This window comes from Gymnoscopelus braueri, assembly GCF_963280865.1.
Source record: "Gymnoscopelus braueri genome assembly, chromosome: 9".
NCBI lineage: Eukaryota > Metazoa > Chordata > Actinopteri > Myctophiformes > Myctophidae > Gymnoscopelus > Gymnoscopelus braueri.
This window is the reverse complement of record NC_137610.1, coordinates 13,318,366-13,334,822: the sequence shown is the minus strand read 5'-3', so window position 1 is coordinate 13,334,822 and position 16,457 is coordinate 13,318,366. Positions and strand designations below refer to the sequence as shown.

The following is a 16,457-nucleotide window of genomic DNA, read 5'->3' as shown; positions in this document are numbered from 1 at the left end:
ATAATTACATTGTAATTTAGGATGTGGCTAAAATTGTAATAAATAACATATAACCTCTTAAACAACTAAGCCTATCTTCTTTTTTTAAAACACATTCAAAAGACCATTTTTGGAAACACAGTTATACAGGGCATTTTGTCCTTTGTTGCCTATTTTTAGTTTTTAATTTATTTTCTGGTGAATAATTTCTATCTGATGATGCCAAACAGTGAAGTTTGTTTGTGATGGATTATTGGCGTAGCCTGCTTAAAATATCTGGTGGAATACCAATACCTTTTTCTCTCCAAAGCTGCAAGACAGAGGACAGATTCTCTCTCTCTCTCTCTCTCTCTCTCTCTCTCTCTCTCTCTCTCTCTCTCTCTCTCTCTCTCTCTCTCTCTCTCTCTCTCTCTCTCTCTCTCTCCCTCTCTCTCTCTCAAGAATGTCCCCTCTCAAGCAAATAGATTTTATTTATATCATTTTGAGAGATTTTATGCCCAAATTCCTATGTTCATTTGTCTTCTAAGCTGTATAAATTTGAGGTACTGCTCCTGTTTGAAACGTAGTTTCTTAGCCCTAAATTTTTACTTAGTATATCATCAATGCTGTGACCTATTATATATATATATGTATAATAGCCTATTATACATATATATATATATATATATATATATATATATATATATATATATATATATATATATATATATATATATATATATATATATATATATATATATATATATATATATATATATATATAATATAAATATATATATAATATAATCTGTTCATGTTCAAACAAGCAAAGATGTGGCAGTAAAATGATCATTTCGTTATATTAATATATAGCAACGGCCATAGAGGGTATCTGTATTGTATAATCTTGGTGCCTGAAAGTTTAAAGGAGTAAATTGTAATTATTCTTGGAGTGTGTAAAGAAAAGTATTCCGTCCACTTAAGTCAATAAGACCAAAGGGACCCCCCAAAATAATCATATTTGAACTGAGGACCCCCAACCCCCCTGATAAGCACTTGGAATGTAGGAGTTGAGGCATTACATTTTCGGTTCCACAGATGAAAATTGTGAAAATAGCAGATCTACAAGCTCAAAAAGCCTTGCTTTGCGCGTCGTCAGCTTGTAGATTGGCTATTTTTTAAATTATTTTTTTGCCTCTCTCTTATATTTGACAATTTGGCCAATGTTTGACCAATGTTTGACCAATTGTAATTATTCTTGGAGTGTAGAAGAAAAGTATTCCGCCCACTGAAGTCAATAAGACCAAAGGGACATCAGGCTCCGGTTACCTTCATCAATATTGCATTGGGCCGCGCAATGCCAAATGAAAATGATTATCCAAAGACATTTTTGCCTTTTCGAAGTTCCAGGTTTATTTAGTCTAAGACAGTGGTTTTGAACCTTTTTCATATCATATCATTCGGCATTTGAGCTACGGATTCACCGTTTGATGAGATTTAGACTCTCAGACCCAAGACTTAAAATATGTTGTTATCGTTGGATACGATTTTGTCCACAATTCCATCCATGTTGTATTGATGTGGTGCTAGGAGAGAAACAGGCAAATGTTGATCAAAATAACAATTATTCTATATTCTCTAATTGTGTAGACTTATTGTAAATTAAGTAATGCGTAAAATGAAACCATTCATTTTACACTCTCAAGAGTTAAAGACCTATAAGGGGACATTTGGTTACCAACTCCCCATCATTTAGCTGGGGACCACCTGGAACCCCCTCAAGGACCACTGGTGGTCCCCGGACCACTGGTTGAGAACCACTGGTCTAAGACGACACACGTTGATCAACAACTTCATCTTTTTTTTTTACTCTTCTTTTTCCCCCCAATGCTGGAAAAATCTAATAAATTGACTGATAAAGTGACCAGCTCTTGAGCAGCTGGTCACTGTCAAAACCTATTGGCTATTGTTAATGCGTATCTTAAACTGTGAGTCCGTGGGAACCCAACACATGACCAAGGCCTGGCCACGCATTCATCACTGCATGGGCCACTAATGTTTCTTTGTTTTGTTTTTCTCAGCCAGATCCCACTATACAGGCTCATGCATGATATCAACAATATTAGTTTATTAGTTTGACACATTTACACGTTTTATACATAGGTACACATAGTAACATCAGAAATCAATGACTAATAATTGTTAATATGTGTGTATACCACACAAGACACAATCCCACCCCCCACCCCCCACCATTATAATACACAATTAGACAGACGATACAAACTAAACAAAGAAAACAAAAAAAATAAGAATGCTTAAAATACAGAATTTTTAAATAAGAAATTGCAGGAATAGTATTTTTCAAATAATTAAAAGCAAATCCACGGAATCAGCCACACAATTAAGTCCAAGTGATCAAACTAAACTTTCATTAAAACTTGTAGCCTATTTACACTAGTGGAGAATTCGTTTATTTAGTCATATCTGACAATTGAATAAAAGTAAATAAAATAAAACTGTTTAACATTTTACTTGCTATAATATTTATTTAGTCATACAGCCACATACATTAATTAGGCTACATTCAAACCAAGCACAGCAACAATATTAATAAAAACGGGCGCGATCCGATCCTCGTGCTCATATCACCACTGTGGGCTGCCTGCCTGTGTGAGTGGGAGTGGGAGCCTTGCCATAAGTTTGGCTGTCACTTGATCGCTGTGGAAAGCCTTGTGGATGTCATAGAGCAGTGGTTCCCAACCTTTTGAGGCCGTGACCCCCCAAAATAATCATATTTGAACTGGGGACCCCCCAAAATAATCATATTTGAACTGGGGACCCCCTTCCTGACAATCACTTGGAATTGTAGGAGTTGAGGGATTCTTTTTTTTTTTTTACTCGGTTCCACAGATACATTTTGTGAAAATAGCAGATCTACAAGCTCACAAGTCACAACGCCTCACAACACAAGGCGTTGTGAGCTTGTAGATCGGCTATTTTCAAAATGTTGCCTCTCTCATATATTATCTGACAATTTGGCCAAAGTTTGACAATTTTTAATAGTATAATTTGTTGATTACTTTTGATTCATGTTATGGTCTTTTTCTTTTCTGCCATATCTTTTCTTTTTGAGGTATTAAAAAGGTCTTAAAAGTATTTCAATCGTCACTTTACTGTCATCACCCCCCAAAAAAAGAATCATGTGGGGACCCCCCTGGGGGTCCTGGCCCACAGGTTGAGAACCGCTGTCATAGAGGGGGCTGTACCAGTACCAGACTGCCATGTGGACAGTCACACTACAGATCGCACCACAAACCAGGCGCACATAGAGCTCAGCGCAACGCAGAGGACACACGTTTCCTGAGGAGAGGGAGCTGCTTTTGGACAAGCATTGCGTTAAGGGTTATATTATATATTATATTATAGTGATCACCATTTTGCACAAACTGGACTTCGTTTAGGCTCGCCGTGAACTTGATCGCTGATTCTTTTATTTCTCAGAGGAACAAGAGGAGAGCTATTAATACTGAGCGTTCAAGGTGAGTTTATGGGAACTGTTTAACGACAAGGCTTCTGCTTGTATTTTCTTAAAGGAGTAGTTCGCCCCAAAAATTACTTATTTTCTATCAATTACACACCCCATGAAGCCTTGAATTCATGGAGATTTTTTAGTTTTTTGTCGCATTCCTGAGCCAATCATTTGATGACCGGCGGAGTCAAAGAGTTTCTGAGTGTCCTATTGACCGATGACCAGGTCATCAAATTATTGTCTTATAGGAATGTGAGAAAAACTAAAAAAATCTCCATATATTCAAGGCTTCATGAGGTGTTTAATTGATAGAAAATAATAACTAGCCTACTCCTTTAAGTGTGAAGAAATGTAGGCTATGCGTCCGATGCAGCTATCTCGTATCTTTTAAAAGGCTGCTGAAATAATTAGCCTATAAACGAAAAACACAGACTCTCTATGACCTATATGTTACCGGTATTTTAACGACCAAAGATCCAAAGCACAGTTAAATTAAACTCCTCTCTGGCTTATATTTAGGCTTTATAGCTACTTTATAGGCTATGTCGAATTATATATAGCTTTTGGACTTCACTCACTGCCTACCTTAATGATGCGCCAATAAAGGTCAGCCTTTATCCTGATAAGAACAGAGACGGCATAGCCTATACCAAATGCAAATGGCCATTTTGGTTATTTGTTTTCTTAATAGGCTACGAATATGACATTTATTTGTCTTTCCTAATGACAGATTCTCTAGACAATTTAGTTTCTGGGCCTATGATCTAACTAGCACAGTGAATACCACTGCAATTGCAGATCGAGGCTATATTTAAACAGCTCCTGTCAACATTCCTTTAAGCAAAAAAACTCAGTTGTTAACATTACACGTTGTCTTGGCGATACACAGGTTTTCAAGGGATGGAGTCGTTGCCTGCAGGACGGGACGCCGGCTCTCCGCCAAGCTCCAAACAAGAACTTTCATACCCCAGCACAAACCTCAAGCCGAACCAAGTCAGCGAGACGAATCTGTACGGAATAAACATCGTATCTCTGGTCATAGATGGCCAGGAGAGGCTTTGCCTGGCGCAGATCTCGAACACCCTGCTGAAGAATTACAGCTACAACGAGATCCACAACCGACGCGTGGCACTGGGGATCACCTGCGTCCAGTGCACTCCGGTCCAGCTGGAGATCCTGAGGCGCGCCGGAGCCATGCCCATCTCCTCCAGGCGCTGTGGGATGATCACTAAACGTGAAGCCGAGAGACTCTGCAAGTCGTTCCTCGGTGCCCACGCGCCACCGAAACTACCAGAGAATTTCGCGTTTGACGTCTCCCACGAATGCGCCTGGGGCAGTCGAGGGAGCTTCATCCCGGCCAGATACAACAGTTCCAGAGCCAAGTGCATCAAGTGCTCCTATTGTAACATGTATTTTTCTCCTAATAAATTCATATTTCATTCGCACCGCACGCCAGAATCGAAGTACACGCAGCCGGATGCGGCGAATTTTAATTCTTGGAGACGACATCTCAAGCTGTCAGACAAAAACTCAGCAGACGATGTGGCACATGCATGGGAAGACGTGAAGGCCATGTTCAACGGTGGCAGTCGCAAGAGGATTCTACCAATGAGCGGCCCAGAGTCCAGCTCTTCAATGAAATCAGGGGGATCCGGCGGCCATCCCCGACACACACCCGAGATCCCTAACAAAATTCTGCGCTGCGAGGATAACCGGGCATCAGGCCTGAACATAACGGGCACACGCAGCTACCCTGTCATCCCCGTGCCCAGTAAGGGCTTTGGCATGCTACAGAAGATCGCACCACCGCTCTTCCCGCATCCATACGGATTCCCAGCCTTCGGGCTGTGTCAAAAGAAAGAGGACAGTATGATGGGAGAGCAAACTAAGCCTAGTTTATCGGGTGTGCTTTGGCCAGGTACCAAGGACAGCGCCTACCACCCTTTCCCCATGTTCTGGCCCACAGCAGGCGGTCTCTCCATGCCCCCATACCCCCAGCCTCCACACAAACCACCCTCCGAGCTGCTCTGCCCTCCCAGACAGAGTGATCTGGACATATCTGAGCTCAGCGACCGCAACACGAACACTCCGAAAGACAGCCTGGCTGACAGTGAGCGATGCTCCAGCACCCAGTCGACGCGTAACGAGGAAGATAAGTCGGGGGATGAGGCGAGGCCGATGGAGGGGATGACCCTCGTACCCAGAAAAATAAGCTACATATCTGCGTTCAGGCCTGTCATCAAAGACGCTGACAGTATTGCCAAACTGTACAGCAACAGGGGCGTTTACACGGGCTCGCGCACCGGCTACTTATCGCCCGATTTCCTTAGCGAGAGCTCGAGCTACCGCTCAATGTCCCCTTGCGTGGACAGCGAGGGCGAGCCAGATGTGGACGTGGAGACCAATAAATCACCCAGGGACGATGAATCAGTGTCTCCTCGGACTCCTCCTGCACAGAGCATGGCTCACAGTGTCTCACCAAACCAAACGGAGTCCAAACCTGTGCAGGAAGCTGCTCTTGTCGACTCTCGGAGAATGGGCTTGCATGTGGCACAGTCGACAGACAGAGACATACAGAGCAAGCAGTTGCCAGAAAACCACGCAACCACATCTTTACTGGCTGAAGTGAGTGACTTGTACAGATTTGACCCGTCAAAACTGAGATACAGTGACATGTACGGAGGGTTTAATTTCAGAAGTTTTCTGCAAGTGGGTTTGTGTCCTTGACATATTTTATATACTATTTTGACGTTAATTTAATAATCCCTTAATCATTCCAGGCCTATGATAATTTCTAAGAACTCAAAGAGTTAATTATTCATTCCTTTAGGTTTATACACCGGAAAGGGCAGAGCTGCAACAAAGAAATAGTCCTTATCACTTCAGACCTACAAATTACCAGAGTGGACTGATCACATCAAATGGTTAGCGATTTTGCTGTTGTTGACCTTAATTCGCAAAATGATTTGAGATTATTTGAAATCGAGTGGAAACTTACATACATTTATTTTTTATGTTCTCTTAAGATGAAAGTGCAAGCAAAGAAGAACCATCCTCCACCGTAGAAGAGATAGAAACGAAATCATTTAATGAACAAAGCGAGGATGCCCAGCAATCAGCGGACGAGGGTAAGTTAAATATAGGCCTACTTGTCAAGAAGAGTGTAATTTTTTGCCTTTGATTAAATGATTTGGGCAAAGCCTAGAGCAGTGGTTCTCAACCTTTTCAGACCGTGACCCCCCAAAATAATCATATTTGAACTGGGGACCCCCCACCCCGACAAGCACTTGGAATGTAGGAGTTGAGGCATTACATTTAGTTTGACTCGGTCCCACAGATACATATTGTAAAAATAGCTAGCTCACAACACCTTGCAGTATAGATTGGCTATTTTCACAATGTTTGCCTCTTTCTTATATTATTTGACAATTTGGCCAATGTTTGATCCGTTTTTATGGTAGAGTTTGTTGATTACTTTTGATGCAGTATGTGGTATTTTGTATTATTAGTATTTTTTAAATTAAATTGTCACTTCACTGTCATCTGGGGACCCCCCAAAAAAATCATGTGGGGACCCACAGGTTGAGAACCACTGGCCTGTATACGTTTTCTCTGTGTACCTATAGGCGAGGAAGCAGCAGTCAGAACTCCACCAGCACAAAAAGATATCGAAACTCTAGCAAAAGGTAAGACAGTCGCACATGCGTTTGCTAAACGTGATTTTTAACTGAATGGGTCATATATATATGTACACATATATATATATATATATATATATATATATATATATATATATATATATATATATATATATATATATATATATATATATACACTACTGTATTTAGTTTTTCCTTCAAATTATTACAATTGGTGTGCTAATAGGTCTGTTTGCGTATTCCCTTTGATTAAATTAAGCTATGAAATGTAGACCCCAGATATTAGGCCTACCACCTCATACCCCTAAAAAACATGTCCACTCCTTAGCGTAATTGCATTGTGCCACCAGCAAAAGGGCCACATTTAAGCATGAATCCCTGTGCTTACTGGCCAGATCCCATGGGGGTACATGTAAAATGAGCAAGGCCCTGCTTTTATGCCATTACTGGAGGTCCCATTCTCGTTTTCATTCTTGGTCTTGCTTGGAGTGACAAAGATTAGGCCCTCAAACCAAACAAAATATGAGTGATGCTACCCCCCCCAACCCTGATAAAAATGACATTTTTAAAGGTCAACTTAAAGCAAATAATTCATTGCCTCAACTCTTTCTTTCCAATTATCAATAGAAGAGCTACAGAAACAACTGTTGGAGCAAGTTGAGCTGAGGAAGAAGTTGGAACGTGAGTTTCAAAATTTAAAAGGTAGGCTTTTCCCCCACATTGTTTTATTGTCATTTGTTGTTTATCTCACTTATTTGTTGATTATTGAACACTTTTGTACTACTCTCACTCTACATAGGAATATGTAGTTTGGGAAAACCCAGAGAATAATTCTGTTTCTTCTATAACGTGAAGATGATCCTGACCCTTAACAAATACTGTAGCTGTATCAGTTATGAGCACAGACCTTCTTAGGTCAACACATTCAGAAAAATAATGAAAGAAAAATTATGGGATAAACTAGTTTTGAAACAATTTGCAATTTCACACATACACGTCAATCCTTCATGGATAAAAGTTTTTAAAAGTGGTGTAAGTGATGTGCACGCACGCACGCACACACGCACACACACGCACACACACACACACACACACACACACACACACACACACACACACACACACACACACACACACACACACACAGGCTACAGTATATATGTGTATATATATATATATATATATATATATATATATATATATATATATATATATATAAATAAATAATAAGTGTTAAACATCTCTATATTCCGTAATCGTTGCTAGGCCTATAGAGTGTTTGACAGGGTTCCACCCGTCTCTCCAGCTCTTTAGTAAATAGAAAAGACATTTTGAGATTGGTATACCAATTTGATCAAATCAGATCAGCGTAGAGATGGGGAGAATCCTGAACAAACTCCATGATTACCATCAGAATACAGGCTTTAAATTCTTAACAAAATACTTTGTTACCAAGTGTAGTTTTTCTTACACTTTATATTTATTGAGTTTTTTTTTCAGAACAGGATAGACAATGTAATATTACCAAATAAGCACACAATTTCAACATATCAGGTTTTTGGTTTTGGTTTTGAAACAAACAAAACTTACAGCACATTTAAGGAAGACATTTAATATGTGATTAGAGACTGAGGTCAAACTACTCAATTAGTTGGTATAGGTGCTTAATATCTGGGAGTTGAATTTCAGGAAATGTTGTTGAAATTTTAAATGGTGAGTTAGCTATTTTAATTGTAAAAGTTTCTCATTACACATTTCTCTTACCATATTTTAATTCCCAAGTGTTGGAGTAAGGGGAGTTTGATTCGTTTGAATTTACAATAATTCTCCATCCATCCAAAAATACTGAAAATCAAATCACCCTCTTGAAATGTTGTGCTTAGCTCCAGATTATCACAAAGAAATGTGGTCTGAAATGAATGTTTTTTTTTTTTTTTGCAGGAAGATAATTCTAGAAAAATGGTTTTATCTTTATATTGCATTTGGATGTTTTGAATAATATTGTCCCTTTGCGTTCGTTCATATTTAGCTTTTATTCAAGACAAATGAAATCTCATGTTATCAGTTACAGATACCTATGGTATTTATGATGGATTTTGCTTAGAATATTAAACATTCATTGCCATTTCAGTCTAAATTGTGAAGTTGTTTTTTTGCTCTTTGAAGCTTCATAACTCAAATGACATTAATTCCTCATATACCTCATATGCCACAATGCCATACTAATTTTCTAAGGGATCTATTTTTGTTACCAAATATCAGATGTAGTATATTTAATAAAGTATCTGCCATTCTGATTTGTTTTAACGCTCGAACTGTGACAAAAAAACTATACAATTAAAACGGAAATATTTGAACCATAATCTATCATGCCATAGGTCATGCCATAGGCTCATATGGCACCATCGGAATCCTTGAAATCTCCACTTCAATTCGGTACCTCGTTTTGCCGCTATAGCTTTAAAACAGCGCCATCTGTAGGCCAATAAATTCGCAGAGGACCCGGCCACCGGGAGCTTGCAGAGAGAGTGCAGAGATGTGTCGCCTATTTGGCAACACCTGCCTCCAGTAGGCCTACATCTAAAATTGAACATTCTAACAAACGTAGACTGGGGGCATCCGCCCTGTAAGTCTGTTTGTTGACTAAAATGTGTATTTTCCCTTTGCGTCTTTATAGATAATTTTCAAGATCAAATGAAAAGGGAGCTTTCCTACAGGGAAGAGATGGTCCAACAGCTTCATATTGTCAGAGGTGAGAACAATAACAAAACTAAAAATTAAAACAAACAAACAAACGATGGCAACAAGCGCTGTAATATGCACGATGTGCTCAAAATTCCACCAAATAGCTTGATATAAAATGGCATAGTAGGCTATTGCCTGTAGGCCTACTCAAAATATATATGTGCTCATGTGGATTTTACTGGCCAATTGTATATGTTTAGGCTATATATGAGATAGGCTATATGATCTATAGCCTATGTTTAAACTACCTTTAATAGAGATCAGAGACTCAAATGAAATAAAGACCTTGTTCAAATTCTATTTTGAGTGGTCAAGTCATGGATTGTCATCAGCTTGTAATAGACACGTTTTGTTATTTTTTTGTAAAAAAAAAAAGAAGTATTTATTAACATATATTTATATATAATAATATTAATAATAATTAATTCGAGCCAAATACGTCTTTATTTGTCGGAATTCATCCGTATCAGTGTGCATCAATGAACGTTATCACTCGATCATTTCTGTCTTGCAATGAATGGACACATTATGCAGCGAGTTGGACCAGAAAAGAAAAGAAAAGAAAAGAAAAGAAAAGAAAAGAAAAGAAAAGAAAAGAAAAGAAAAGAAAAGAAAAGAAAAGAAAGCTATTCAGTAGAAGTTTAAAGGTTGCCTATTAAATGCAATTGGAATCCCGGTGAAGACATATAGGCTGCTGTTCTGCCCTTGGGGCTACAGTGTCTGTCTTGACACTCCATGGTTCTATTTTAATTGCTAATAGGCCTATTCGTTTAATTTTTTACACATATATAGCAGCCTATCGTCGATCTTGTTTCACTGCATTTTGAACATGGTCTTGAATCAACTGATATAACTGACTGACATCATGGATGTTTGTTTTCTTCGAAACCCAAATGGCGAAGTCGAAGTGTCTCACGGGGAAAAAATTGGGTTTCATGGGTTGCATATTTTAAAGGGAAACATGATCGATGCGGACATGCAATGCCTGCAAACACGTGTCATTATCCCCTCCAAAACACACACACACTCACACACACACGCACGCACGCACGCATGCACGCACTCATGCACTGACGCAAGCAAGCACGCGCACGCACACACACACACACACACACACACACACACACACACACACACACACACACACACACGCACACACGCACGCACGTGCGCACACACGCACGCACGTGCGCGCACACACACACACACACACACACACACACACACACACACACACACACACACACACACACACACACACACACACAAATATTGTACTTTTTTACTCCACTACAATTATTTGAAAATTTTAGTTACAAGTTACTTTCTAGATGTGTATTATTATCACAAAACATACCCACTTCAGCTCTGTATACATTTTGGGCATTATAAAATAGCCTATCTACAAGCTCACAATGCCTCACATGCAATGCATTGTGAGCTTAGATCTGCTATTTTAAATAGATTTTTTAATACATTTTATGTATTTTATTTATTTGAAAAGTTGTGAAATGGGACATTTTGCATATAATGAGTAGGCTACTTTCTACTTTTGGTGCTTTTGGTACATTTTGATACCAATACTTTTAGTACACACACACACACACACACACACACACACACACACACACACACACACACACACACACACACACACACACACACACACACACACACACACACACAGAGGTCTGGACAGGAGTATGTCTATTCATTGTGTTTTGTGTTTCTTCCTAGAAGCTCACGACGCATTACACCATTTCTCGTGTAAGATGTTAACTCCGCGCCACTGCACTGGAACCTGTACCTTCAAGTCTCCTCTGCTGCCTCCTTAAACCCTGCAACTCCTCATAGGAAAACTCCTCATAGGAAAGGACATGTCAAGGACAGAACGACTGCCTCTGCTCTGCTGAATGAATGAAAGGCCACACAAAAAGATGATTTTGAGAAAACAAGCTTGTAGCCTGAAGTTGTTACTGGCCCTCTTGTAATTAACTGTAACATACTGGACTATATGTATCTCTCCACGCTCAATGTAGCCTATCATTTGGCATATGGTTGACATTTGTTTCACTGAAAATATACCATCAATATTTATTTAGTGGCAAAGTGCAATGACAATGTATGTATATTGTAATAGTTAGATTGTTATTTCAGTATTCTTTTGTCATTAGAAGATGCAAGTAGCCAACTCATTGCTCTTTATTCGTCTTAGTATTGTGAATTAGCCTACTACTTTTGCTGTGTTCAACTTTGTAGGCTTTAGCTTATAGGCCTACTTTTTTTTGTTGATGTTATGCACTTTAAACTAGTGATGGAAATTACTTACCCTGTGTGTATTGAAATATAATATGTGTTTGGGGACTGATTTTATCACAACATGCACCAAGGGAATATTTGCTTTGAAGGTTTGCAAACACTTAAGTTAGTAGGCTAAATTACATCTGCTAACTTGCAAGTAGCAACATATCCTACTAAGAGTAGCCTATTTGTCCATGTAGTCTGGTTTGACAGCTAATGAATGAATAATTTTATTAAATGAAATATGAAATCCTCCCATGTGTGTTCAATTAATACATAATATCTGATATGCCTACTTATTTATCTGAAAAATATCACTGGCTGCGGTAGGCCATAGAGTTTCATTAGTCTACATTGCATTGTAGCCTATATTATTATTGTTAATATAATTATTATTAGTGTATAGGCGTGCGTGCGTGTATATGCATGTGTGCAAGCGCGTGCGTGTGTGTGCGTGCGTGCGTGCGTGTGTGTTTCATTGCTGTTACAAAAAGTGACCTACACGTTCATATTTAGGCTACGTTTTGTAGCGCGACATCGCCATCTAATGTAGGCCACTGGAAGTGTCAGGCAATGGGCATATTTAGGTTCCCATAGCCCAATGGGACGGTTGGTCTCGTTGTGATTGGCTAGTTGGTTGTTAGGCAACGCAACGGCTGCAGATCGACAGCAAAAAAAAGCGTCACAGTTGAGATGGTTTGATATAGCTCGAGTAAAAATACTTAAAATTAAGTACTTGGAGTAAAAATACTTAAAAGTAATTAAAGTAAGTCAAACGTACCTAATTTAAGTATAACTACATAAAAAAATCATAAAATCATTAAAATACTTCAAAGTAACTAATTAAACCTAAATTGCACACATACTGTATGGGGCACTACAGCAGTGTTCTCACATTTCATGGCCTTAACTCGGTGACAGTGACCATTGTTCTAATCAGCGCAAATAGAGTAGCCCCGTCTGAATACCAGCGCCCACACATCAAATACAGTAGTACCATCTGAATCCCAGCGCCCACATGTCAATTAGAGTAGTACCGCCCGTCGCCCGAATACCAGCACCCATACAACAGAGTAGTACCTTCTGAATACCAGCGCCCACACATCAAATAGATGTGTGGGCGCATCTATTTGTGTGAATACCAGCACCCACACATCATATAGAGTAGTACCGTCTGAATAACAGCGCCCACACATCAAATACAGTAGTACCGTCTGAATACCAGTAGCCCTGAAACATGACTGTCATACCATGACAGTCATGGTGCCGAGTCCCCCTGGTCTAAAGTTGTGTTCGATTTTTTCACATTGCCATCTCTCACATAAACATAAACGTTCAGATTTCAAATATAAAGTGCTTACCACCGAGCCACGGATGTTACAAGGCGATGCGGACCGCGATGAGTACCCGTATCTCCCGTATTGTTAAATAAAAAGCATTTTAATCCCATCGCCGGCCATTTTCTTTTTTTGTTTTATTTTGTTTTGTAATGTATCAGAGTGCAATACACCTCCCAACCATTAGTGTCGCATGGTTGAAAGTATCGGAGACAATTTGGAGAAAATGGCCGGCGATGGGATTAAAACGCTTTTTATTGAACAATACGGGAGATACGGGTACTCATCGCGGTCCGCATCGCCTTGTAACATCCGTGGCTCGGTGGTAAGCACTTTATATTTGAAATCTGAACGTTTATGTTTATGTGAGAGATGGCAATGTGAAAAAATCGAACACAACTTTAGACCAGGGGGACTCGGCACCATGACGCTTGTATACAAGCGTCATGTGAACCATGGCTAGAATACCAGCACCCACACATCAAATAGAGTAGTACCGCCCTAATACCAGCGCCCACACATCAAACTGAGTAGTACCGTCTGAATACCAGTGCCCACACATCAAATACAGTAGTACCTTATTAATACCAGCGCACACACATGAAATAGAGTAGTACCGCCTGAATACCAGTGCCCATACATCAAACAGAGTAGTACCGTCTGAATACCAGCGCCCACACATCAAATAGAGTTGTACCGCCTGAATACCAGCACCCACCCATCAAACAGAGTAGTGCCGTCTGAATACTAGCACCCACACATCAAATACAGTAGTACCGCCTGAATACCAGCGCCCACACATCAACCTGAGTAGTACCGTCTGAATACCAGTGCCCACACACATCAATTAGAGTAGTACCGCCTGAATACCACTGGGTGACCTACCTTCAAGTGGCGCTGTTGAGCAGCCTTGAAATAAATTGACAGGGATTTAACATTGTTCTTCTAGTTCATATATAGCTTAATGAAATTAACTCATCAAAGGCACCACTCACTTCACACTGGGTGTGATTTTTATCATATAGGCCTAAATGGCATTGTTTTGTAATATAATTACGTTTATGACTAGTAGGCTACTACATCATTGAGCAGATATTTGATTGATTGATTGAATACTTTATTAACAGTTTGCAAATGGTACAGTGGTAAGATTATACAATGGTGCTAAAAGGATAACACAAATAGCCCTAAGGGCTTGTTTCCATTGTGGTCCTGTGTATTCAATTCATAGAGACATTTAAAGAGGCTACAATAATATACACATCATCAATAGTAGCAATAAAAGTAAAACGTGTACAGTAAACAGTTGGGGGAGGGGGGGGCATTCCGGTGTTAAGTGAGGACCAATTATATGAAGATAGGTTGAAAATGGGTGAAGTCGTCCTTTAAGCTTAGACTTTGCACAGGGACCAGTTACATTGCAGCAGGTGCTCTTTTATGGCGGTTTTGAATGAGGATGAGGAGTCACACTTTTTGATGTCTGTTGGTAGACATTCCACATTTTGGTGCCATAGCAGTAGAACAAATTTAACCCCATGTTTGTGCCGAATCTGGGTTGAACGAGATCAGTGGAGCTCCCTCTGGTGTTGTGCCTGTGTGTGCCTTTAACGTTATTGCAGTTTTTTGACAGGTACATGGGTGCCCCTGTAGTCTTGCCTATCTTGAAGACCAGGCCCATTGCAAGTTGCTGTACGATGTCCTCTACCCTGAGCCAGGGTAGAGGATTGTTTGGGGCCCTGGACATTTTCAGAAATTGAGCCATTACAAAAACTTTAATTGTCCAGATTTGAATGACTATAGGGCAATTCTCGTTGGGGACGCATACCCCTTGGTCATGCAATAATACAAGTTGACCTGTTGTCAGATAGGCTACAGAGATTTGTGGATTTTCGGTTCTGGACCAACTAACCACTCGGCACTGCACCCCCTCTCCTCGTCAGAGATTCCAGACACCTGAAGAAGACTGGAGTAGGCCCCCACATCTTCAAGCTGTACTACAATACCTCCATTGAAAGCGTTCTGTCGGACTGTGTTACTGCCTGGTACGGAAACTGCACCGCCTGCAAACGAAAAAACCTACAGCGGGTGGTGAGGCTGAGCGCATAAAGGGAGGTCCCGGAGGTGAACTTCTCTCCCTCCAGGACCTGTACAAGGTGTGTAGTCAAAGCTCAGTGCATCATCAATGACAAGGAGGCCTACTGTAGTATCAACGGCACGACCACCAGGTTTATGAACAGCTTCCCCCCGGCTGCCATCAGACTGTTGAACAAGGCCTGACCACCGCCTATCACAAGGCTGGCCTTGGACTTTACTTTTTCTGTGTGGATCTACCTTGTGTATTTTATCGCTCTATGTGATCCTGTCACCATGTGGATCTGTGAAAGTTACTGCCCTTTGTGGACAATGGACATGTGGTTGAACCTGACATTGCACTGATACTCTCTTTGCACCTTTAATCTCATGTACAATGCGCTCATACATATATGATATTCTTTTGTTGACTAATACTATGTACATACCGGTACCTGCTGCCATTTATGCAACTTATGTCTAACCTCATGTACATACTGTACCAGCTGGATTATGTTATGTGTAATGTGTTAGATTTCTGCCTCTCCTCGCATGTCTTTCTATTTTCTCTTGGATCTTTTCTTTCTCTCACTGTCCCCCACAGATATCTACATATACACATAGCCTAGCATAAGACCAGCAGATACAGTATGAGGTTAATGGTGCAAAAGTGATATAACACATTGGTAGGTCTACATAGCGGCAGGTATATGCCCAAATATGTCCATATTACAGCCTACACATCATGTAGGCCCTACAGATACAAGATGCAGCAGGACCACATTGAAAACAAGTGTTTCATTACGCTTTTGTGTATATCCTGGGTTTAAGTTATATTGTGATTACTTGTATTTC

At 40.0% G+C, this 16,457-nt stretch overlaps 1 protein-coding gene across 1 annotated transcript; it reads left to right on the top strand.

Moving 5' to 3' along the window:
- Positions 1 to 4,390: 4,390 nt before the first annotated feature.
- On the top strand, positions 4,391 to 11,729 carry skor1b (SKI family transcriptional corepressor 1b; the record flags this gene model as incomplete). The annotated part of the gene is made up of 7 exons (XM_080437835.1): positions 4,391 to 6,115; positions 6,321 to 6,414; positions 6,517 to 6,618; positions 7,117 to 7,176; positions 7,777 to 7,851; positions 9,827 to 9,901; positions 11,632 to 11,729. 7 exons carry the CDS (start codon positions 4,391 to 4,393, stop codon positions 11,727 to 11,729), a joined length of 2,229 nt encoding a protein of 742 aa, XP_080293961.1.
- Positions 11,730 to 16,457: the final 4,728 nt, after the last annotated feature.